The sequence below is a fragment of the Nelumbo nucifera genome, chromosome 1, assembly GCF_055504915.1.
Source record: "Nelumbo nucifera cultivar China Antique chromosome 1, China Antique-T2T, whole genome shotgun sequence".
Lineage (NCBI taxonomy): Eukaryota > Viridiplantae > Streptophyta > Magnoliopsida > Proteales > Nelumbonaceae > Nelumbo > Nelumbo nucifera.
The window spans coordinates 126,213,790-126,240,677 of NC_142649.1; the positions used below are offsets into that span (position 1 = coordinate 126,213,790).

Consider the following 26,888-nt stretch of genomic DNA (forward strand, 5'->3'; position numbering starts at 1 on the left):
ATGCCTTTCTACATGGATCAGTCAGCCTATGGGGCTATCATCTAGTAAGCTTACCATAAAAAAAAACTAACCAATCCTGGAGCAATTTTGTGTTTTCACGAGTCAAACACATTAAGAACAAGTTAGTCAGATGGGTAGACTTCGATACTAATTGAACTGATTTTAGGCATTTTGGCCCCCTAAGATGTGCACAAAATGGGGCCCAATCAAGAAAATTTTGCATCATTAGTATTGTCTAGATCAGTATTGTTTGAAGACACAGAGACCTAGCTCAAATAAGAAAAGTTGTAGAGATGGTATCTGTGGAGATGATGCGGGAAACATCCCCATCTACAAAAGAAATAAAAATGAAAGAAATTCTTTGCAAGATTCTTTAGGGTTTGCAGAAAAGATTTATATAATCAAATGTCAACTCCCATGCACACGAGAAGACAAACTACAAAATATTTTCTTGGTACGTAGGGTAAGGGAATTACTCATTTTCTTCGCACACGAGAACCAATTTTCTTCTTTCCCACGTAGTCTTTCTATCGGAACGCTTATTATAATCCTTCGAATATTTGTCCTCTTTGCTCTTTGGAATCTTTTAGGGTTTCTTTTAGCTCTTTACTTCCATTTCCCACACAAACAGATCGCAGTAATCGAGTCAGTTTTGATTGTCTTTTAGACAAACCTAATCTTTTAAATAATACCCGGCCCCTTTGGGGCCTTTATTCCAAAGACTTTGAACAGTAGTAGAAAAATGAAACTAAAACAAAGAAAATTAAGGGAGTGACCCGCTGTGACCCCCACCTATTATGTGATGACAAACAGTCCATATTCCCTTTCCTAACCCTTGGAAAGTAAATTCTTGGATGGTAGGAAAATATGATAGAGAGAAGAGACAACATAAGGGAATAACTTATGAAGACTAGTCTCCCTTACTTTAATTTCTCTTGCAACCTTTTTTTAACCCTTCCCATCTTCATTGTCTCCCATGACTTTGAACATGGCTGATTCTCCAATAACACTATATAATTAGTAGTCAGAAAGGCTTTTTATTTTACTATGATTTCAACAAAATGAGAATGATGTGGGCTAGCATGACAACACAAAATCAAAAGCATGGTCTGGACTTGGCCGGCGCCGGCGCCGGCGCCGGTGGGTTTTGTAGCTAGGTGTTAGACAATTTTGTATGCCCTTAGCTTCAATCCGATTTGATGTACTTTTGTTATTTAGTGGAAATAAATAAAGTACATGTTTGATTCATGTTGCTTGGTTTAATTCTGTGTAAAACCCTAAAACTGGACACTTATAGAGACTCGTGTTAGTTTTAAATATTCACAGCCGTTGGATAAGTCTGGGGAGATTTATCCTGCCAAGGCTGATACTGGTGTGCCACCAAGTGTTGGGATGGCTTGTCTCAGCCACTAGGGTAAGACCCGAGGCACATGTAGTATGGGATTACTTGAATCCTTGAACTGGACCAGATTTCCAGTGTTGCCCTGGACCTTGGAGACAGATGGGCAAAATTGGAAAGTTACACCTGACCCCTAGACTCGATCATGACATTTCACTAGGTGTCGGATCGGACTGTCTTTGATATGCCAATCAGTCAGATCCTTAGATGGGAATCAAAACCTGAGTATGTTGGGACAGTCTGAGAATTCATCTGAGTGGGTGATCATAGTGACAGGATCAGCCCCTTTGTTGGACAAAGGGTAATGATCGGGAATGCACTCTCTCTGATGGAAACCAAACTGCCGGCAGTTGATTTCAATCGTTGGAATTTTGTTTTGCAAAGTTAATATATATATATATATATATATTATTATATATATATATATATATGTACGGTTTCAAATTGTTTGCAAATGGTTTTAATTCCCGGGATCCATGTGAGTGGAGAGTGCGGCACTGTTCCTTACAGCCGAGGGAGAGGTCATCTCTTGTCGGGCAGTGCTTGATCATTAGGGGCTGAGAGGTTAAGTGTAAGACCATTTAGGATAGTACCTGATGGGCTAATCTTGCACTTGCCCACAGTCCCTAGGTTTTTATAAGATGGCTTGGCCCAGGGACCACTTAATGTAAGTGTTGGGCCCATAGGGTCCATATGATGGGCTCAGGGGTTTACTGAGTCTTTCAGTGAATTCGGCTGGGCCTTGTATTAAAGGCTGGGCCGAACCCATGTGGCTGGTGTGTAGATCAATGCTTGGGTCCCACGCCATACAAAGAAGCCCAACTGGATAGCAGATTGGAAACTAGTTAAACACTGAACATGTAATGGGCCAAAAGCCCATTTCGAGCTGGGCTGATATGATCACCCATCTATGGGGCAAATCTGAGATTGATGTTAGTAAAAGGATTGGGCCTTTAACCTTATCCACTCTAGGAGACCAAATTCAAATTAGATTTGAATCTGGTAACCTCCTGATAAGATCAGGAGTAAACTAACTTAATCTGCAGATAGGATTAAGATAATCCCCTATCCAAATACAGATTTGGATTGGGATAACTCCTAATTAGGAGGTTTCTTAATCAAGAAGAAAGGAGGAAAAAAACAAGAGAAAAAAAATACATCAGAATTCGAACTAGGGTTTTGAAAAGAGAAAACTCCCTACGAATTGAGAAAAGATCTCATTCATACTCCAGCCAGAAGAAAAGCAGTTCAGCCATCTTCGCCCTTGGAGTTCTCCTCCTGCCGTCGCCATTTATTTTTGCAAGATTCGATCTTTGTAGAAATAGGAAGTCAAGAAATCTATTCTTGACATCAGTCTTGCAAGAAAGACTGAAGAAGATTCGGTGTTCAGAGTTTCCATAGGATTCTTGCGAAGGATCCAGTGTGTAGGACGCACCCTGCTGGTTCCGTTCCATCCACAGCTGTGTCATCTTCAGCAGGAGCGGATCTTGGTTTCTTCTTTGGGCGTGAACACCAACTTTGGGAGATACTGCTTCTCCGGATCAGGTATAATCCTCCCTTTTACCTTTTGGTTCAGATCTGGTTCGATTTTGGTTTAGATAAGATCCTTGAATATGATATTCTAAATCTAGGGAATACAATTCCCAGTTGGAGGAAGGTAGAAAATTTTTGAAATTCGCCCACCCATTCCGCAACCTCTTTGGCGTCCATTAGATGGATGCTACCATTCCTTCACTAGGTAGAAGTAGGAACTTGGAAGATCTCAAAGGGGTTGGATCCGGTTTTGATTTTATTTTTTTCTGTCGTAGATGAGGATAGAACTAAGAAATAATTGGTGAATTTATAGAAGCTGAATTAAACCAATTGCAGTGGGATTTGAAATCCTTATGGGGTTGGTCCTTTTGGAATCCTTTGTTGACAATAGAGCCCAGGAATCTCGATCCCTTGGGAAGAATCTAAAAACCTGTGGATTTAAATTTTCATGCCCATTTCCGCACATTGGTTCTAGCACAAACTTGCAGAAAATAATGTACTCATAGAATCAGATCAAGATTGGAGAACCACATTAATAATGTATACAAAACTGACATGCTGCTTCCTTCATTTACTTGTGGCTCATATGCTGGTATGGCCCTCCAAAATTCATCTATGGGGGAGGGATGTCCTTCACCACAACTTAGAGGACTGAACTATTCTTATTCTTATGTTTTTTTTTTCCAACATGAACTAAAAAATATATTATAAGTTTTCAACATCTCTGTTAAGTAATACATTACTCAGCTAACCCAATTGAAGAAACTAAAATTTGTCTAGTGGGATTCAGTACAAACAATGTTCTTCTTATCTCTCTCTCTTTATATATATGTAGGTATGTTTGTATGCATATCTAACATATGTATATATACATGTTATGCATGTATCCATTTAGATTGTGTTTGGTTTGAAGGAAAAAGTAGGGAAAGGAAGGGAAAAGTAAGAAAACCTTTACAAACTTTGTATTGATTTCCCTACATTAATTCCCTTCCTTTCCCTACCTTTTCCTTCAAACCAAACATAGCAAGTGTATATGATTCCCCACGGTACCAAAGGAGAAAACTTTGTTGATGGTCAATATTGGGGTTCAATTCAAATCTTATCCATTGGATTCAAAATAGATTTAGACTGTATATCATTAATAAATTAAACTAAAAATAACCAAAATACCATACGTTATAATTAACAAATGAACTACTTGAACATAACTTCTACGAGACTTTAAACTTTGACAAACCAAATTTTCTAATAGATACATATTAATCAATTAATTATAAGCATAAATATGTAAGTATTATTAGATGGGAATTAGAATCGGGTTGGATATACTCCATCCAATCACAATGGATGGAAATTGGGTCACCTTAATGGGATTGGATTTGAATTATTCAAGTTTAGAAAATTAAGGAAATACCTTTTGGAGCCCTAATGCATGGTCTCAACCCTAACATACCATCAAGTGACAAGTTTCCCTTATCAGAACAATGAAAATGAAATGAATGTAGACACCATGGACTAAAAATGACTGCAGGAATAATAATAAGAACAAGGAGACATGAATTGCATTTTTATATAGTATGTAGGTGGAAGCCATGTATAGATAGAAATGGTCAGATTGTGCTTGATGATGACAGGCTACCTTTTTCAGAATAAAACTAGATGAAGGTTATATGTATATGAATTATAATAACTATGATGGAATTTGTTTATTGTAGAGGCGAGTGCAGTCGTTCACATTGGTCAACCCATAAAGATAATCACAGATCAGAGGAAGGAGAGAGAGAGAGAGAGAGATGTACATGGACAACCTGGCAAAGAACGATTGAAACGAGAAAGGGTGGAGTAGAGAGAGATGTACATGGACAAGCTGTCAAAGAACGATTGAAACGAGAAAGGGGGGAGCAAGTCACATGATCTTCAACAGTCCAAAAAGGGTCGTCGTTTCTGAATCTATAATTCTATATTGTTGTTAAACCATTACTAGTATTTTTACAATATACAAAGAGATCAAGTTGTGTCCGACCGTCGTCCTCCTCTATTAAACAAAAGCTTATAATATTTGCATTTGGAAATTAACCACAAGAAGAGAGATGACGATTTTTTTTAAACCAGAATATTCTGAGAACATCTGCGGTTTGATGACTACTGCCATGAAGCTTAAATTTCAAGGTTGATTGAAAGATGGAACAACGATATTGAATTACATACAGCAAAGACTATGAAATAGTAAGTCTCTCTCTCTCTCTCACCCAATTGTATATCTATTTCAAGGACCCTTTTTCTTCAATCTATGAACCACTTTTGCATCCCCGGCCTGAGTTATATTTTTTGGTAGGTAACCGGAAAGAATATGTTTGAATATGCTGCAGCCGGCTGTCTGTTGGAAAAATCAGAGAGAAGAAGAAACGAAGCGCCTTCGTAATCCATGGTTTGTATTTGGAGATAATTTTTCTCTTTTTTTCATATAATTCTTCTACTGTAAGTTCCATTTTCTTTGTTCTATTGTCCTCCGTGACTTTTTTATGTAGTTGAAACAAAGTAAACCGTTTATATGTGAGTACAGATTTTCTTTTCATGGATTCTCCATCCTAAGCTAAGAGTTAAACTCGAGATATTGTACAGAAGATCCAACATTCTTCTGAGGGTTTTGTAGTTACTTGAGCAATTGCAGCTCCACTATTTTTACTCGATTATTTAATGTGGGGAAGCTTGTCAAATTTCAAGAGCAAATTAGCTGCAAATATGAACCCAATTTTTACACGGTTTGTTTATCTCTCTCAGTAAGTTTGGTCTTGCTGTTAGTGCTTCTGATTCTCATGAAATCAAGGGACGAGACTCTCTCTCTCTCTCTCTCTCAGCACACAGAAGCAACCCACAGCCTTACGCTCAAACACATCACACACTCGATCGAGTGCTTTCTTTTGTTGACAAGTTTTCATGAAATTCTCCACACTTCAAATATTCTGTTTTCTTCGAAATCATATAACCTCAGCCATAGGTAGGATGCTTACTTTTATCTAGAGCTTTACCGTATCAATCAACATAGCTAACTATAACATTTATCTTGGTGATCTGCAACAATGAATTATCGAATTTGTTTATATCTTCTTTTTTTTCTTTGCTTTCTACGGCCATGTATGTCTTCAAAAAGCATCTTATTTATTTGTTTTATTCATCCACGTGACATTAGAATTTAGAAATTTGCGTAAAAACTAATTTTGCATTCTGATGACCCACTTTCACAGAACCGATAAGCACGATGCGTAGCAGAACAAGGCTTAGAAATTCCAATTTCTTGGCGAAAAACATGTAAGCCATAACTTCATCATCATCCATTCATCCTCACTATATATTTTTACCATTTCAACCAATTGTTGTTTCTAATTTATGGGTTTTTATTCCTTTTTCATTTCAATCCATTGAAGATTTTTTTTTTCTTTCCGTTATGAACACGGGAACTGTAATATCTAGGGAGAAGTTATAATCTTTTTTTTTTATCAAATAGAGTGAATTTGGATTATTTGTCAGGCTTGGTTTTATTGCAACATTAATTTTTGTTCTGCAATTGCAATATTTCCAATTGTTTTGCTCTCACCAACTAGCATCTAGAGAAAGAAAACACGAGGCAAATTACCCAGAACTAGTGGTCGAGCTATTTTCCCATCTGATGAGATCTGGTAGGTTTCTCGTACTTCCACCCTCCCTCATCAAAAGGAAAAAGAAAAGCAAAAGAAACAAAACAGTAGACGACAGAGCATCCCAAGGAGAAGAGAAAACTATCAATATATCGATCGTGATATCATCACTACTAGTTCCTTCCTTCTCTATATATAGGTCATTCCTGCCTCGGTTGATGTTTAATTAATGGCTAAATGCCAAATGAAAAGCCTCAGTTAACCACATTCCAATGCATATTAAACTTGGTGCTCATCAATGGTTTATGCCACAACACTTCCCAATACAAATACAAATTAAGTAATTCTGAAGTTATGTATGTACTACTTAGAATCAACCTTTTACGCTAGCATAACTGTTTCTAGCTAGTAGTAATATGAAAGCAACTGTCTGTAAACACTATAGAAATTAATGGAGATTAGACTTTTTATTAAGCCTTTAATTGGGCTTTGCTTCTGATGATCATCCCATTTGACATGATTATTGTAATCAAATCATTTTCTCAATAATTGTAAGCTGATATGGAATAATCCCATTTACATATAGATTATAATGCATCTGAATTATTTTTCTTTTCTAATTTCTTGAATCAAAATCTGAGTTTCTAACGTTCTCTTTGGTGCCCTCTTACCTTGCTAATTCTATCAGCAAAGTAGCAACCATAGAAGAATATCAACAGTGGGAAGTTCAATAAGCAATATGGTTGAGAGAGTAGAGATCTCTGATGGGGAAAACAGCAATGGAAGTGATGCCCAGGCTCAAAATACCTCTCCGTTGTCTTCGCAAAAGTGTTCATCTTTTGATTTGAATGCAGAGGCCATTAGTGAAGGGGATGATAGCACTACAGATGTTGCCATTGTTGCCACTGAGGATGAGACAGGAGAGAATTCAAGGAATAAAGATGGCACTGGAGAGGGCGGTGAACGAACAACTACAGTAAGGCAATATGTGCGATCAAAAATGCCTCGGCTCCGTTGGACTCCTGATCTCCACCTTTCTTTCCTGCATGCCGTGGAAAAACTTGGTGGACAAGAAAGTAAGTTTGGCCAAGAATTTTTGTGGTCTCTTGAAATGAATTGCTTCATTTCCTTTACAAATATTGGCGAGAGAAGGCAAAACACATCAAGGCAGCGTTTGTTGCAGTGCAATTCCATACAAATTTTGCACCTAATTCAGTTTTGCATGTGTCTGTTTGTAACTATGATTTGCACTCCTACCTGATTTAAAATTTTTACTTTTTGTCTCATTTGCACTCACTATCATTCTAAATTTTACAAGATGCAAAATTTGCACCACCTTCCTCCTAAGTCCTACCTCAATTATCTCTCATATAAAGTGGAGAACACATCATCTTGTTTCCTATCCTACTACTACCAAACAAATATCCCTCGTCCTACCTCCATTGTCTTGTATGTAAGCTGGGACCACACATTATATCTTAATTTTCAAAAACAAACAAGACAATGCCAAATCTGAAACAAAAGCAAATCAGAATTTACTCTCAGCCTGTTTGCATTCCCATGCATTTATACCAGTGCAAATTGCAACCAAATGCAGCCTAGACAGTTTTTTTTTTTTCAAAAAAATGATAACCAGTAGAATACATCTAGTCTTTTAATATTATGTTGATGCTTGTAGGAGCAACTCCTAAATTAGTTCTTCAGTTGATGAATGTAAGAGGGCTAAGCATTTCTCATGTAAAAAGCCATTTGCAGGTAGTTAAAATGAAACTAACCCATGATGCTTTAGGTTTCTTATGATTTGGTTTCCTTCTCTTTCATTCATTTTTCTAACTTTTCTCCTTTCTCTCTGGTAATGCAATTTGCTGATACAGATGTATCGAAGTAAGAAGTTGGATGAGTCTGGGCAAGGTAGATTACTACATCCTTTTGAATCATTTAACAATGTCTGCACATTATTCCTGCTTATATATATACCAACTAGTTTACACACCTAGAACTGAAACAATGTTTTGCATGCATTTCGCATGCAGTTTTATCTCTGTCAATCAGGCTAATGCAAGGGATGATTGATCAAATTCCTCCATTGTTCTATCAAAGGACCAGTCCATATCGACATTTCAGAATGGAGAACCGAAGTCTTTTACTGGCCAGAAACGCCCAAGATTCTAACCCACACCCACAGCAGAGTCTATTCAATCCACTCTCCCAACAACCATATGCTTTTAAGGCAAACCCCTTGAGGTAAAAATAAATAAGGGACAGTAATAAACAAAGGAAATTTAGAAGTAATAAAGATATAGAGGAATTTGTTTCAAAGCATGCTTTATATTCTAAGTTTGTCTAATTCCCTTCTACTTTCTCTTTTACTTCCGGTAGACACGAAGAGTGGGCCTTCAATCAGCACACTTCGACTTCACGCCTGTTAGATTCAAGGGGTGATGTATTCAGAGGAAATGGACCCATCAGACGCAGCCAATTTCTTGAAGAAACAAGGTGGCCTCCACGAGAAATGAGTAGCAACCCAGGAAAGGATAGAAAACTTCCTGCAAATATTTCTTGGGCTAGCAGCAGTAGCTCCCAACCTCTGGCCAAGGCCAACCAAATTCGGTCCACGTCAATATGTCTTGATGCGGCGTCCTTCACCCTGCAGCAACCTCCGGGATGGAATGCCAACACTGGCGCCTCCGACAAGCAGTTTGGTTCCAGTGTGCGTGATCCCATAGTCATCTCCGATACCTTAGAACCAGAATTTGAACCTCCATTTAGGCTTGAGGTAATTAACATCTTCATTATAAAGTATCAGTCAAGGTAGATCATTTCTGTGGTACAATGCAGTGTTTTTAATCTGTCATTGACCTGGCCAGTTGAACCATTGGAACCATTACCCATTCTACTAAAACCTACCCTTCTATCAAAAACCATTGACTTGGTCAAAAACTGTCTAACCCAAATGGTTCAAACATTGACTAGTTCGCTGGGTGGCAGGTTGCACATTTAATATATGTGCAAAATTTCAGAGGTTATAACTTTGCACACCAATATTCAATTCAAGTGATCATTTTTTTTTATTTTGGGTAATTTTTCGAGATCTAGACACCTTACCCCACTATTTTCACGAAAAAACCCTTTTTTGGCCTCAAATTGCAATTTTTAATATCTTTGTAAATAAAAATGAAAAACTGAATTAAAAAACATAAATTAAATATAAAATAATACATATATTATATGTAAAACATAATTATACACTATTTATTGATAAATATATTTTTGCAAACACACACACGTGAGTCTGGATCTACTCCTCACAGAGCACTCCTCACGCCGACCTCACAATATGTCCTGGCCGCACATCGGAAACATCTCCCATAGTTGTATTTATTATTCATGGGGAGATGCTCTCAATACATGGTGGGATGTGGCTGTGAGGTCAGTGTGAGGAACAGATCCCAATTACACACACACACACACACACACATATATATATATACACGATTGAACTGATGACCTAGGACCCGGAGGCAAAAGTGGGTTGGTTTTTAAAACATTGGTACAACATACCAAGACTTAAAGGTTGTATTTGGTTGCAGTTCAGATCTTGATGGGTGCAAAATTTGTACCCGTTGGGTTTTGCTTTGTTTGCTTGAAATTTTGATTTGCATTCCAACTTGATACTTTATTTTTTTCTTTTCTCTCTTTTTCACTACAGTGCAAATTTTGCATCCCAAAAAATGATGCAAATTTACACTTTGCATCTTTCTCCTACCTCAATTCTCTCTCATATAAAGGCAGGATGGCATCATCTCCATCCTTCTTTGCTCCTAGACAGATAAATCCTCCTCCTACCTCCAATTTCTGGGGAGGTCACTTCATTTATTTATTTCTCACAAACAAATAAGATATATAAAGTAAAATCTGAAGCAAAAATAAATCAGAATTTAGATTCAGACTTTTGCACTCCCATGCATTTAAACTAGTGCAAATAAAATTTGTACAGCAACCAAGCGCAGCCCAACTTGCATTTTATGCAGTACTAAAGTGTACTACTTTACCCCATATATATTCAATTGCACCTGACACTACCATGATGCAACCTTCAACAGTAATGCTACAGTGTTTTGGGAATTTAATGGAAAAGTTTGTTTCTTTACCATAGAATTAACGAAATTGCATCTAATATATGTGGCTTTTCATTCTTCTTTTCTTTCGATTAACCTGGACACTGATCAAATGCAGTTACAAAGGTTTCCAACAATTCAACCCAAGCGTAGTATAAGAGGAGAGAAGGCGGAGGAGATAGAAGACAAAGCAAGTTCAAAAAAGAGAAAGATAACGCCGAATTTGCAGCTGAGTTTGAGCCACAGCTTGGCAAATGAGAGCGACAAGGGTGGTGAAAGCACAAAAGAAATCAATACCATGCTTTCTCTTTCATTGTTGCCATCTTCATCGAGGAAACATGTGCAGCCGGCTCAGCCTAGTGAAAGGCACCTAGATATCATCCAAACCAAAACTAGTTGGCCTTTACAAACAAATTGCAGCAAGGCCGCATTGGGGCTGAGTACTTAGGATCTGACCATGTCAATGTGAGCATAGGAGTGAGATCCTGTAAGTACTTGTCTTAGAGGCCATAGGAACAAATTAATTATATTAGCTGTTTACAATATTGTATTGCCTTGTTATTTCTTCTTCATTTTAGGTTTTCTACGGTGCATGTTTGGAAGCTTGTTACAATACAAATGCTTCACCCACTCCACTCATAGTCCTCAATTACTGTAGTCTCCTCATGCGCACTGGCTCATGATTTTTTTGCCAATTAATTAGGAGTTGTTGCAACTGTTTATGGGCCAGGTAGCTCGATGGGCGGGCCCATCCTTTGCGAGGCTTGGACATCAGTTCAGGTCTATGAAGTCGGGTATTGGGCTTGATAATATTTTATATAATAAAAAATATATATCATGCATACAATAAGAAATATATTTTATATAATAAAAATATATAATATATATTTTTTTTGTTCCTCATCTCTTTTCTCAACCAATACTGATTAAGATCTTTTTAATATTTTGGGGTTTTGAGATTGTTTAGTACAAGTAAATTAATTTTATTGTTGAATAAAATAAAAATCTTTTTTCTCAATTTCCAAGCTAGGCTTTAAATTTTATACGAGTATTGAGTTCAGGCTCAAGATCTAAGCCCGATCATATTCTGTTACTTAATATAAAGGCAAAGTCCGACCCAAACTCAACCGGGCCTGTGAACAGATCTTGGCCCGATCATAACGTATGTATCTATATGTAGAAACATACATATTTATTAGATAATGTCATCCCGCTAGCAACTAGCATATGCATGAATAACCCACAAGGCAGTGGTGTGACCATGGTAGCCGCAGATATGCTCTCCAGGACCTCAAATATAGTGTATAGGGTTGCAAATTAAATGATATCTGTTTAGCTGAATTTAAATTCAATCTGCTTAGGAGTGAGCTGAATTCGATACATTTATAATTGGATAGAATTTGGTCCATTCACCCTATCTGATCTGATATTATCCGATTCCATCCAATCTAAATTTATGTTTATATGTGCTTAAAAAAAACTATATTGTCTTTATTAACAAAATTTGGTTTGGTTTGAATGTTGTATTTTTGCTACAAAGGCATGAGTTCAAATTTCTTATAAGTTATATTCAATTCATTTATGATATATAATATCAAAGTAATTTTTAATTCATTTTATTAATAATATATAATATTTTTATCGTTTCTAGTCTAATTTCAATCCACATTCAGATTCAAATTCAATTTGGATCAGTTTGATATAGCCCATTTAGATATTCCTACCCAAATAGCTGGTTTAATTTATGAACGGATGATCTCTTTGTATAGCCTTTTCAGGTGATTAATTCTTGATTATCCCGATTATTAATAGTTTCGTTTTGGGTTTATTTTTTATAATTGGTTTCGCACTACTCTACCCTTGTTCCAAACCAGACTTGATCCATTGACAGGTCTGCCTCAGAAGAGTCGGAAAAATGAAAAAGATACAAGGGCTCGAATCAAGAAAATGAACATGCAAAGACAAATCTAAGTGCAAAACAAACCACCTAGCTTTCATTAATTAAAGAAAAATTAAATCACCCAACCCCTTCTCGATCCTTGGCTTTCTAATGAGAAGCAACTGGTATATCATGCTGACCATTGTAGTTTCACACCGAGCACAGCCTTCACTGAATTATACACAGACATTAGAGACGACGCAGGAGATTTTATATATGGGAAGTTCAAGGAAGCTCCAGCACCTCTCAAGCTATGTCATCTCTGTATTGAAGAAGGGATAGCGTCAATCTTCTATTATTGAAGGTCGATTCTGAGCCTACGTGGCAAATCTATCACTGTATAGCCACCTGCAGAAGACATATAACAATCGACTTTGCTCCACGTGATTGTGACAAAGCTGCCCACGAGGTGGCTAATAACTTTGCTTGTCTTACTACTCATCCTTTACCAACGTATCACTCTCTCCTGCTTTCATCACTTCCATACCGTATTTATTCCATATACATAAATATGGATAAGATATCATCAGGAGATATTTTCAATATAAGGTTAGAATAAGATATCATCAAGAGATATTTTCAATATAAGGTTAGAATATGCTGTGGGACATTGTGGGGCGTAGATGTGAACTCATTATATATATTTAAGCATCATTATCTAGTCTTTGTTTTCTCTCGGGCGATTTATTTTGACTTTCGGTCTTGGTGCTGGTGGGGTTAGGAAGTTGGGCTGGTTTGTTCTCTAGATGCGGGCTTTATTTGAGGCGCTCTTTTTTAAGCAAGGAAAAGAAGGTGGTTTATGTAAAACTATTCAATGAATTTTCTAAGTTAGAAACATGATTCTACCATAAGATTTAAAAACTATGTTTGTGTTTGGATGTAGAAATGTATCTTGGTTTCTTGTTTCTTAATTTTAATGATTTGTACTTTTATAATTTTAATATTGTCACTTTAGGAGAAGTATGTATCTCACTCCAGTCCTCCAACATTTGTCAAGAAAATAGGCCTGTATATCCGATTGTCTGAATTTTGAATTCAAATTCAATCCAATTAAAGTTGACCCAAATTTGATTCGAGTCAGGCTACACAGCCCCTTGCATTTTCTCAAATAATTCAATAATGATTTTCTTTCTCTTAAAAAGTTCATCCATTATTGGATCAAATATGGATCCACCCCTATAATATAAAATCCAACTAAAATTGATTTAAATGTGTATACTTGTAATGAAATTTATATTCTATCAATTGGTAAGGATGATTTGAATGTTGTGTTTTTACTAAATTTTCATAGGTTGAAGTTTTATACAATTAATTTTGAATTTAGTTTGTTAATGAAATACAATATTAAAGTCATTATAAGCTTATTTTAGGGAAAATTTCTTAAAATACCCTTATGGTGTAGTTAATTGACTAAGTCTATCCTTATTATTTATATATTGACATTGATGTTAAGTGCTAACAGAAAAAATAAAATATCAAATTTGTCCTCTATTATTTTTCAAATTTTCAAAATAAAACCCAACAAATAAAAATTTTCAGAAATAAGAAGCAGATCACTACTCTATCTCCACTTCGTTTCCATCTCCGTCTTCATTTTCCATTAGACAGTGCGTTCATGTTTGTCGTCTCTTCAATCTACACCACAACTATGCTTGAGGATCTGGTTCTTTCTCGTAGAATCCCCCCAACTTTAGCACCCTGTAGATCTCTGCAACAGAATGGATGTGCTCTGTAAAATGCCCCCGTCTTCAGCACCCTATAGTTCTCTGCATACACTTCCTCCAACTTCGGAGCATGGCAAGTGGCCTCAATTGACTAAGCACCGTCGAAGCTATTTTCTGGGAACAACAGGAGGTGTCTTTGACTTTCTCGCAAGAGTTATCAAGCAACACAAAACACAGAAAAGCTAGTTTTACCTGTTCTAGTTAAATAATCCAAGCATTGAGATTTGTGATCACTATTGATTTCGCTCTTTAGTGTAAATACAAATATATACGGTGTAAATACATACAAAATACAAGGTTTTGCACTCTTCATATTTATTTTTATTTTTGTACACCCTCCGAACTGAGCCTTTATACTTTATCATTGCTTTTGCCTTTCTTCATAAGAACAACACACGAAAAGATCTAGGCCATATATGACAATTGAGTTTTTCAATCAAGTTCGTACTGCCAACCGGTTCAAAAAGTACCCGTTTTGGCTTTATCTTGGTGATGGTTTTACATTTAAAGAGGGTGAGTTGAGTCGTATTAGGTTGTATGCTTGTTCGTTTGCATTCTCGGCTCTGACAAACATAGGGTTAATAAGCCATTGAAGACAGTTTTTACAGTTTGATGTCTTTATGGTTGTTTGTTGATTTTGAATTATCAATTGAGGGTTAGGTATATAGTGTTTGCTCAGACTTTCAGAGAATATCAAATATCAAGATTAATATCTCAAAGTTGTGTGTGAACAATCCACAATCAATTCCCATGTTGCAATGAACCTGCAACACTCCGTCAATCTTGTGATAAACTCACAACGCATATCACAAAATTGCGATAAATCCACGGTTCATTGAGCCCACTCGCGACCCAAACCGAGAGAAGCCCGGTCGAGCCAAGGTGAGGCCCACGAGTACCCATAGCCACGTGGAACCTACACCATCAAAAGACGTGACGAGTAAACCTATTCGTGGGTCAGGCTACAACTTGGGCCCGAACCCGACCCTCATAAAAAGCCCTAAGCCCGGACCTGGGCCCGAGCCCGAAATTTAGCCCATGCTGTTACTACTGCTGAAGCGGCTGAATAGAGAGAGAGAGAGAGAGAGAGAGAGAAATTATAAAGAAAAAAATAAAAAATGTATATATTAAATTATAAATATATATATTTCAATAAATAGTATATTATTTATATATTTTATATAATATATAAAATACATATTATATATTTTATAAAATATATAATGCTGAGTCGGGCCGGGCTTTTTTGACAAATCCCGAGCCCGACTCGAAACACAGTCGGGCTTACTGTGTTAGGCCCGAGGTCAAGCCCGCGGGCCTAATTACATGACAAAGCCCAACCGGGGTGCGGGCCGGGCCATTGGGCTACCCGGCCCATGAACAGGTCTAGTGGCGAGATGCCACGTAGGGTTAACAAGATGTCGCCCGCCAAGCGGTAACGTCATTAAACACCACGCCAATTAAAATAAAGTGCACGAGAGGTAATAGCATACGTGAGTAACGAGGGATCTTGAGATGAAGGAAAGTCGATCTTCGAGAAAATCCTCATGAGACACGTGGCGAAACCCCAGTAGTGCACTTAATGATTGACAACGAATCCAATATTCATTTTCTCGATATATTGCAAATATCCTTATTTCCTGCCTTTTAGATCTTGGGATCTCCCCCATAAATAGAGGTCCTCCTCGTATTGAAATTCATTCGATCCTTGGCATTTAGCACCCAGCACTCAAGCACATTCTCTCTCCGCTCCCTCACCTCAGCATCCCTAACCCCAGAAGCCTATTCCCCTACCCACCGGTCTCTCTCTATCTTTCAAATATACCACTCCCCAACCAAGCCTTACCCCACCTACAGAGGGCACTGTCTATGATTTTTGTTTTTCTCTGACTCTCTAGAGACGTACTCCCAGCTCAAAGCCTGCTCATCTTTCTCTTGACTCCTCAGTCATTGTTTACTAGTTCCATAATTTTCCATCTCAATCCTCTCCCAAATGGCACCCATTGATCCTCATTCCTTCACCGATTCTTTTCACCCCTTTGCCACCCATCTTTCCCTCTCTATGAACTTCGGTTTTGCCTATTCCACCATTCCTAACCCCTTTCCCGTTCTCACTCTCTCCCATCTCGGAATCGATCAACGGCCAAAAACTCATTCTCTCCCTCTCCAACCAATCATCATTTCCTTCACAACAAGCCTATCTTCATCCGCTCTTCAATGGCTATTGCCACCTCAGACTTTCAAACAGACCTTCCCCTTTGTGCACACTCAGTGCCATTCGATCCACTCATTCTATGTTCCCCTATCAGGACACTCAATGCCATGGATTTTTGCGGAGACTCTCTCTCTCTCTCTCTCTCTCTCTCTCTCTCTCTCTGTGTTCCGTGTGTTTTCTCCTCCCTCCTCTGAAATGTCGGATCTGAAAATTGGCATAACAATCACACTCATAGGCAATGATTCTTACTCGGCTTATAGAAGAGGGACAAAGGGTAATATTGGGTTTTAAAAAAATAATTATATGTCACATGGTGTCATGTGTATATGGATTTTGATGAAATATTAGCGGATGCTAACAATAGGGGTAGAGCTAGGTAATTATAAAAATCATTAGGGGTGGTTTTAGACAATAGTCAAAAAATAAGGGTACAGTTTATCAATTAACTAAACAGTAGGAATAATTTACAAAATTTGTGCTTTATTTTATTAAATATTTTGAACATTTTTAGTTTAATTTACTTACACTATTCGATATCCCTACAATCCAGCTTGATGGATAAAATCCTATTTGAATCTAAATATAAACAATAAAATTTAGATCTACCTATATCCGATTCAACTGGATCCGTTGGCAGGCTACCTATATCCAAATATCGAGCATGAGGAATATTGTTCCTCTCTTCTAGTCATTATTTATCTTTGTTCTTTTTGTTTTTGTTTTTTGTGCAAACATTAGTATACGGTTCCCCTAATTTGAAAGTGAATCATTTTCATTATGTGTTCAGCTAATAAAGTAGATGGCCTCCTCCTACCCCAGTCTGGATATGCTAGAAACTAGATATGTAAGATGGGCAACACCATAGTAGAAATAAATAAAGTTTTTAAAATTGAATCCGACAACGAACCCTTCAGAGGTCTGGTTTTCAGGTTGAACAGTCCGACCGTTTGAACCAAATGAACAACCAATTCTGACAAAATAAATAAAAAATTAAAAAAAAAAACAGCTAAAAACTGCTAGACAATTCAAACAATTCAACCGCCCGATTCAATGGTTTATTGATTAAATCAATAATTTTTGGCCAAAAAAACGATTCTGGGGCTGGTTCCCAGTTTTTTCCGATCCTACCATCTGGTCCGATCCGATTTTGAAAAGCATGGATTGGTCCGGTCCGGGCCAAAAAGACGATTTTGAACACTTCAAAATGTTCCTAGCTAGCAACCCATCCAGGTCCACTTAGAGTATAAATAATTTGCTTTTGGGGCTTGAAACATGGTGTCCTAGGTCACTAGAAATTAATACAGAAGCTGCACTCTCATATATGTTAATATTAGACTTTTTTCAACAACAAAAAGACCAACCCAAATTATATGTACATACTGCTCTGTGCTATGTATATAATTTGGATACAAATTAATGATTTACTACTACAAAATTTTGTCACCCAAAAGAAAGACAAAAACTTAGGAGGGTGATGGGACACTTCTGAATATATATATATATATATATATATATATATATATATATATATTGGGAGTGTGTCTTCAAGAAATCGAAATCATCAGTGGATGATGCGTTTATCTTGATCACTCCTCAAGAAAAATCAGCCCTGGATGATGCGTTTATCTTACTTATGTTGGTTTCAAGTGCTTCCATTTGCCTCTCCATATCTCTCAGCTTCTGATTCATAGAATCCAACCTTCTCTTTGCTGCCTCATCTGCACCATTCCATTATCAAATACATATATCAAGTTCCAAACTATATAAATGATAGAAAATAAAGTAAAACCATAACATTTTTTATAACTCAACCAAATAATATTCCCGTAAACTCCCAAGTAAAAGCAGGCCATAAATAATTAAAACAACTCTTTAAATCCCCCGAAACACTTCATTTCATTAGTTATTGCACATGTTAACAAAAGAGTACTACAACACACTGAAGAGACTACTAGTTTCTTAGTTCTAGTTCTAGATGGCTTGATCATCGTTTAATTAAATTATATAGAGGCTTCCACGGTAGTCACAAGTATGCACCTCAGTGCTTAATTTTGCTTGGACAAGAAAGGTTTTGCACCCTCAGAAATATAGTTCAATATGGGGATGTTCAAAAACTCATACTTATTCTCTGTGAGGATTTCCACTTTCCAGTGCCTAAGACATTAACCTTCTAACTCACTTTCTGTAGTTTCCAGGGTGAGGGATTCTAGGTAGTAGTCTTTGCATTGAGAATATAAGCTTTCTTAGGACAATTCTCTAGGCCACCTCTCAAGGGTTGTCTGTGATAAGCCAAGACAAACCCAGTAGCTACCTTATCTGTGCCTTTTCCTTGAACCCTTAAGTGAAGAGTACCAGACTCTGTTGTGGTCATAGATATATACAGGTATCAAGGCCTACAACAATAGCTCGCCCCATAGAGATTTATTTATTGATTTGACTTCTAACTCTGCAATCCAGATATATATCATGCTCGATCTGGATTGATCGATCTCAAAAACTCACTGCAGTTGAAATAAGAGGATTTCAAGATGGTTAGGCCGCTAGAGAAAAACTATAACAGGGTCGTTTAGACACTGCTCTCCAAAACTGTCAAGTAATCATTCAACTCATCAAGTAGCGGAGAAGAAGCAGGTAATGAATTAAAGAAGAAAATAGAAAATCTCACCCAAACGAGTAATAAAATCAGTAATCATCTGAATGTTTATAGACCCAGAATTGGAGGGTTCCCCCTTTGATGTCAGGCTGTGTGGAGTACTCGTGCCGCCCATCGTGCCAGACATGATCGCCAAGCAAGCAGAGCTGCATAAAAGGACTTCCAAGCTAGAGAAGAAGAACAACTTAAAAGAAGCTAGAGAAGCACTGGAGAGTAATTTATACAGAATTAAGACGAGAGTCAATGTCAAGTGTTGAATACAAGAGTCACAGACAAATGAGATGGACCCGGACAATAAACGATCTCAGTCACGACTAGGCTTCCATTGGCTAAGTCAAATTGGATACATCATAAGCTTTTGTACTGTTTGTGCAACCCAAAATAGCACAAAAAAAAATGCTTTTTTTTGGGTCTTCTTCTATTCCTAGAGCACCTTAGTTTGTGATAGATTGATGCCTTGTCAAACCCAGAAGTTTTATTTATTTTTTCACAACAGTTTTCCGCTATCACCAGTACAAAAACACTTCCAAAAGACTTCGACGTCGGCCAGTGCAAGCTCATGCTCACACCATTCAAACTACCCTTGGCACGTAAGTACAGAGATATTCCTAATGCATTGCACTGACCGAAACTGAAATCCACCTACCCAAACAATCCCTTAATTTGGATGTTTTCTTTCGGATGGTTGAAACGTTACGTCGGCTGTTGAATTAATAACCAAACCTCATGATATTCTAATCTATATAGACTGTATCCTATCTGTTCAAAGGATACCAAACGACTCTTAGATGCATCACCCATATTCAGCGCGCTAAAAGATATTAGCAAGACAAAAATCGGCAAAGAAGATGCCGGTCAACTACTCAACTTTGTCTCCTAGACTGACTTCTAGCGCGTTGAAGACAGGCCACTCACCATGGAGTTGTATACATTTAACATTCATTACATGCATCATCCCATCAGGTGATGAAACAGTTTCCAAACATTTTCTATTGAATATAGCATTATAGCCCGTCCAGGACAAGATTCATTTTAGGACCTGGACGAATGGGCCAGACCCTACTGCTGACCTTGGACTCAATCTGGTCTTGCCAGCTGGACAGTTGGCCAAAGGGGCGGTGCATCAAAGTCAAAACTCAAGCGTGATTGGACCCTTAAACCCTCCAAATTGAAGAACCCAGATGGTCAAATTGTTCAACTTGGCCCAAATTAAACATTCTATTCAACTTTGGGTCCGCGACCTCATGGGCTGACCAGGTTGGCCTGATGGTGTTAATGCTTCGGACTGGCCCACAAAGACTTGACCATGTCAACCGTCAACCTCCAATTGGGTTCTAGTAAAGGAAGTCGACCCAGACTTGTAGATGAAAACGAGAGCAGAATGTTGTAGAACAATTTGGACGTTCCTTTCTCCTTCAAAGCCTTAGATTCTTAACTTCATTACAGAAGATTAAAAAGGACAAGCTGGTCAAAAATGTACATAGATTCAAAGGATAACAGACATTTCAACCCAAATTTATCAGAAATACAGCAGATTTTTGTTTGCAGGAACTAGGAAGAACATATGTTGTGTTTGGATTGTGGGTGGAAGTGCGGATTCTGTGATAAAATGGGTAATGAGAATGACTGGCCCCGTTTGGTAAGTGCCCATCTGGGACTGGGAGGGCTGAAGCAATGAAGTGCGGTGGTTTTTTGGTTTTTCAAGGTGGGCCCCACATGGTCAGCTTATAAGCTATGTTTGGAGAAAAATCCGGAGAGCCATTAGCTGAATCTTCAGCTCAGCCCTACCCGATGGGCCTTTCATTCAATCAATGGAAAATGTGGTTTGAAACTGCATTTCCTTGTCTCATTTCCTGGAGCTGAATGCTGAAATGGATTTTGTGTATCTTTTTCAGCCGATCTTTTCCAATTTCACTGCAACCCAACACAGAGAATCACATTGATCTTGGACCTTGTGGACACTTGGAAGCCATTAAAGTTTCTCTTAGGCCATACATAAAAGGGCTAATACAAGGAAATTAACCCTGTACTTGAAGAGGAGGTTGATGCTTACTTGCTTAGCCTCCCTTGTACATTCATATAATGTTGAGCTCTTTGATGTTGTTATTAGTGATTAAGAAATTAGCAAATTGTTCACAGACTGTCCATTTACTTCTAAAGAAAAAAAAAATCCAGAAAGGGGGTTAGAAGTGATGGTGGATGGGGTAATGGAGGAGAATATTAGGATGAGACAGGCAAAAGTGACAAATGAGAATAAAGAACTGGTGGCAAGGGCAATTGAGATGGCAGAAGTAGAAATGGAGATGAATGGATTGGTTTCAGAGAAGGTACAGATGAGAATGGTGGGGCAGAAAAAGGTGGGTTTAGAGGATTGGAGGAGATGAAACAGGCTGTCCGTGTAGACTGATTGATTGATCTTCAGAGGCAATTTTGATGGCCTAGATTAGAGGAGGTGATGAAGGCAAGTGAAATTTCTTCTTGATAGGGGTGCAGCTTGGGTCAGGTTGGGTTGGGAATTTGTTAAATTTAGTGGCCCAAATCCTAACCCGAGTCTAATGTAATGAAATTCTTTAAGTATGTGTTTGGTTTCATGGGTGTTGATGGATAGGCTGTTTATTTGTACTTTTTCACTATAAACGTTTTCTATTTTTGTTGTTTGGTTGAACTTTACTTTAAACGTTTTCTCTCCACCTCAGATTAATACCCAATAAAGTGTGCCATGTCAGCATTTAATTTCAACTTTCAAGTAACGTTGGGGTGTTGGGGGAAACAAGAATTTGGCATTTCCCCTAATGCCCCATACACAAAAATCAAAGCGTTTCAGTTTTCTACCATTTATTTGATAAACGGTAAAATCAAACAGTTATTTCATTTTGCCTCATGCAATAAACACCAACACCTATGTAGCACTGATGTGGCAACATTTTTTCAATAAATGCCCACGGATCCAAACACGGCATAAATCGAGCAACCCAATTTGCAGGGCAACTTCTTGATGAATGATGGAATCAAAGAGTAAAACAGTAGAAATGGTGGTCCAAAGGGGTGGTGGTGATGTGTGATATTAATTTATGGATAGGTCACATATTCTACCATGTTGATACTTGAAACCATAGCAGTGGCACATCATTTAGGTCATGGGTCTAATTTGATATATCACTTGGATGGGCTAGATTAATCTGTTGCTCTGAGAGACCACTTTGATGGCTTTGATTTTTGAGTTGATTTGATACATTATTTGGCTGGGCTGGATTAGTTGAAACCTTGATGCATGAATCACTTGAATGGTTGAAGTTAATTGATTGATCTTAGGGCCACTTTAATTCTTGGGTCGATGCGGTACCTCATTTGGAAGGGATAAATCAGGTAATATATTGCTTATCATTTGGATGTTTGAGATTAATTGACCAATCTTAGGAGGTATATTTGTTTTGTATATCAACTTATTCGGCTTACATATTTTTTCCAGAAAATTTAGTAACAAGCGTGAATGAAGATTAATTAAAATCATGGTAAGTTTCTTGATGATCCAAAATTGATTAATTGACCTTAGGAGGCCATTTTGGTAAACTAGATTTTTGTGTTGATTTGATAAGTTTTTAGATGACCTAAGATTAGTTACATTCCATACCTCTTACCCACAAACTTCTCCCACATGTAGGAAGAGTTTGTGGGTAGGAGACCCAAGCTCAGTTGGTTAAACCTTGTTACTCATCTTGGTTTGTACGGTTGAGATTAATGCATTTATGACAGCCCACATTGTCTTAAGAAACCATTTTTTATGTTAATTTGGCACATTACAGTTGCATAAATTTAATATATGATTCATATTACATTGAAAAGATGCCAAATTTTCTATTTTGAATTTTTTAAATGACAACATATTAGGATATTACTTCTAATTGACCAAACTTATTCGTCATACTCACACAAAGAAGCCTTTTCATCTGAAAATAGCCATTTGATTATCTTAGGCAAGCAAGACATTGCTCTGTACACTCGAACAAAATGCTCATACACATCAAACCAAGCTATCACTTGTATACCCGGATCACCAAAGAAAATCCCATTACGTAAGTTTAATTTCACTTCTAACAGGTGATTGAATTGATCAGATAGAATTGATATTTCTCTAATCTCTAGGAAAGTTATACCCTATACCTTGAACAGATTGTAAGTTCTTACAACCCAATTCATGGGTGTTCTGAAAACTATTATCATATCATATAATAAATTGTAAGATCCTTGAATGGAACTGTAAAGTTAAAACAATAATTGTATGTTTTTTTATAAAAAGGATTCAGACATAAAATTCGAATCAAAACATTTGGGTTTTACAATTCAGATAATGAAGCTGATTCCCTTGTAATGTGAACTATGTAGTACCAAAATAAATAAATAATAAATATAATATTAATTGATTTTCATGTCAAACTTGACTGCTTCTAGCATACAAGTGGTAAAACGGTCATTATAAGTATATATATAAGATATGGATTAAAATCCAGTAGAATGTGCATTTTTAATTACTTTTATAAATTTATAAAAACAGAAGCAATCTTACAATTTTAGGAAACAATTCACAATTCAAATCAAACTTCTTTATGATTTATTTTGCCATTACAATTTTAAGAATGTTCATGAAAGAGAATGGTGTTAAACTTATTGGAACAGACAAGTGAAGGATTTTGGGCTAGGAAGTCATGGATCAAAGGATTTTGTTTAGAGTTCAAATGCTAGAAATTTAACTGTCAATTATAAATTTTATAGGGTAAAAAATTGCAACTCGGACAAAGTAAGAAACAGGGGAAAACCAATCAAAAGGAGTTAAATTTAGGGTGTCAACTTAGAAATGGCTTAGGTATAATGGAATTTGGGCTAAAGGGAACTAATAAGGTGATCTCTTATTGATGTTAAACAATACTGCTTTGTTTGGGATCAATGGGATGAAATAAGTCCACATCTTAGTTCTTTAGTCATTCTTCATGAACCAACAAGCACCAAGCAATGAGCTCATGAAGGAGAAACTTTAATTAAAGAAGAAAAAAGAAAGAAACAAATATAGAAGCCTTACAAGGTTAGGGAGAAATATAAACAACAGGATAATGCAGAGGATCAATCTTAAAATATCATTCAACACTCACCAGAGAAACAGAAAGAATGATAATATAGGGTCTCTAGGGTGTTCAATCCTATTTAGCACAAGATCAATTTATCATCTTTATTGATGAAGACTTGATTGAAGGCATCAAACTGGCTTACAAACTAGACCAATGACATATACAGCTTATATACAATAAAAAAAGTGAAATAATAAACCCCCATGGCCAGACAGGCAGACACCATATACACAATAAAATAAATAAATAAGACAATTCCCTATTATAGAAATTCTAAGGTACCAGCTAGCTTAGTTGGTAAAGTCTGGGGTAGTCAAACCCCACTTGGAACCAAATTCTTCATTGTCACTAACTACTAAAAACTGATCACTGAGTTTGACAACAAAAGACCCTACAATAAAAACTTGAATTCCACATCAGTATGGTACAGATGGAATGGAGTGACAGAGCATGACTTCTGTGATTGATCCCAAATAGTTAGATTTATTCTTAATTGAGTTCATTCTGTAGCTTGTAACCAACTTTATACAAAAGGCGCCTATATTCCTACTGCTATATCAGAAGGTATCACCTTCTCTCTCCTGTTGGGGAGGATCATGACATAATTTGAATACCTTTATTTATTGGAGTATGTGGAGATATTGACATAGAATTTTCCTTGGGAAACTCAATCAAGATTTCCTTTTTGAGAAGAGGTAACTATATTGATTATGTATCAAGAAGAAATTTAGACAAGGGATATACACAAGAAGTATTAATAGTTAATACTGTTGAGCAGAAGGAGAAGGAGAAGAAGAAGAAGAAGAAGAAGAGGCTACAGAGTAATGGCCTCAAAAAACTTAGCTTCAGTCGAGTGAAGCTTTGCATTTATACTATTCTGGCCGTACATAACAATACGTCTACAGAATTACAAAAATGCCCCTGTGGGTACTAAGTCTGTGAACAGTACATATATTACACCTGTTAACACTCCCCCTCAAGTTGGGGCATAGATATCAATCATGCCCAACTTGTCACAGAGACCTTGATGTTTGGAATGGTTTAGCCCTTTTGTAAATAAGTCTGCTAGTTGGTCTTCAGAGCTGATGTATGGAGTGCATACTTCGCCTGTGATGATTTTCTCTCTGATAAAATGCTTGTCAACTTCAATGTGCTTTGTTCTATCATGTAGTACCGGGTTGGCAGCGATACTGATAGCTGCCTTGTTGTCACAGAATAGAGTCATGGGTTTACCAAATGGAAAACCCAACTCTCCCAATAGATTCTTCATCCACATACCTTCGGCTACTCCATGTGCCATTGCACGGTACTCAGCTTCAGCACTGGATCTAGTTACCACGGTTTGCTTCTTACTCCTCCAAGTAACAAGGTTCCCTCCTACAAAGGTGCAGTAACCACTAGTAGACCTTCTGTCACTTTGGGATCCAGCCCAATCCGCATCTGTGTAAATTTCAACCCTCAAGTGTCCATGTTTCTAGAATAATAAACCAGCACCCGGGAACTTCTTAAGATACCGAAGTACTCTCTCTGCTGCTTCAAGATGGGTGGACCTAGGTGCATGCATGAACTGGCTGAGGACACCAACAGCATATGCTATGTCTGGACGAGTCATAGAGAGGTACAACAATCTTCGTACAAGCCTCTGAAATTGCTTCACATCCTTAAGAGGTTCACCTTGGCTGTCACTTAACTTATGGTTGGGGTCAATGGGAGAGTCAACTGGTTTAACCCCAATCTTTCTAGTGTCCTTAAGCAAGTCTAGGACATATTTCCTTTGGGAGATGAAGATACCCTTTTTTGATCGGGCAACCTCAATTCCAATGAAGTATTTGGCAGGTCCTAGATCTTTCACTTCGAACTGAGTGGCAAGGAAACCCTTCAAACTTTGAATTTCATCCTCCCAGTCACCAGTAACAATTATGTCATCCACATATACTATTAGGGCAGCCATTTTACCTTCTACCCTTTTTACAAACAGTGTGTGATCTGACTGACATTGCTTGTATCCCCTCTGCTGAACTACAGTATGAAATCTGCTAAACCAAGCTCTTGGTGATTGCTTCAGCCCATATAAAGACTTCTTTAACTTGCACACTTTCTGTTCACTTCCTTGAGCCAAAAAACCGGGGGGTTGAGCCATATAAACTTCCTCTTCAAGGTCACCATTCAAAAAGGCATTCTTGATGTCGAGCTGATGTAGATCCCAATTCAGATTGACAGCAAGAGAGAAAAGTACTCTAATAGAGTTCATTTTGGCAACAGGGGCAAAGGTTTCTGCATAATCAACTCCATATACTTGAGTAAAACCCTTTGCCACTAAACGAGCTTTATACCTCTGCACAGTTCCATCAACCCCATGCTTAACAGTGAACACCCATTTACATCCAACTGGAACCTTACCCTTAGGGAGATCAACAAGTTCCCACGTGCCATTCTTATGAAGAGCATCAATTTCTTCCTTCATGGCATTTGTCCATTCTGGTACTAAGAGAGCTTCTACCACATTCTTGGGAATAGGGATACTGTCAATGGAGGTAAGGAAGGCACGAAAT

General features: G+C 37.4%; 1 protein-coding gene across 1 annotated transcript; it reads left to right on the forward strand.

Moving 5' to 3' along the window:
- The first annotated feature begins 4,999 nt into the window (after positions 1-4,999).
- Positions 5,000-11,254, forward strand: LOC104609785 (uncharacterized). Its single transcript, XM_010276174.3, has 9 exons — positions 5,000-5,158; positions 5,268-5,360; positions 6,178-6,241; positions 7,256-7,643; positions 8,246-8,322; positions 8,442-8,478; positions 8,601-8,811; positions 8,947-9,343; positions 10,804-11,254. The coding sequence occupies exons 4-9, from the start codon at positions 7,307-7,309 to the stop codon at positions 11,131-11,133; spliced, it is 1,389 nt and encodes a 462-aa protein (XP_010274476.1). The 5' UTR covers positions 5,000-5,158; positions 5,268-5,360; positions 6,178-6,241; positions 7,256-7,306; the 3' UTR covers positions 11,134-11,254.
- Positions 11,255-26,888: the final 15,634 nt, after the last annotated feature.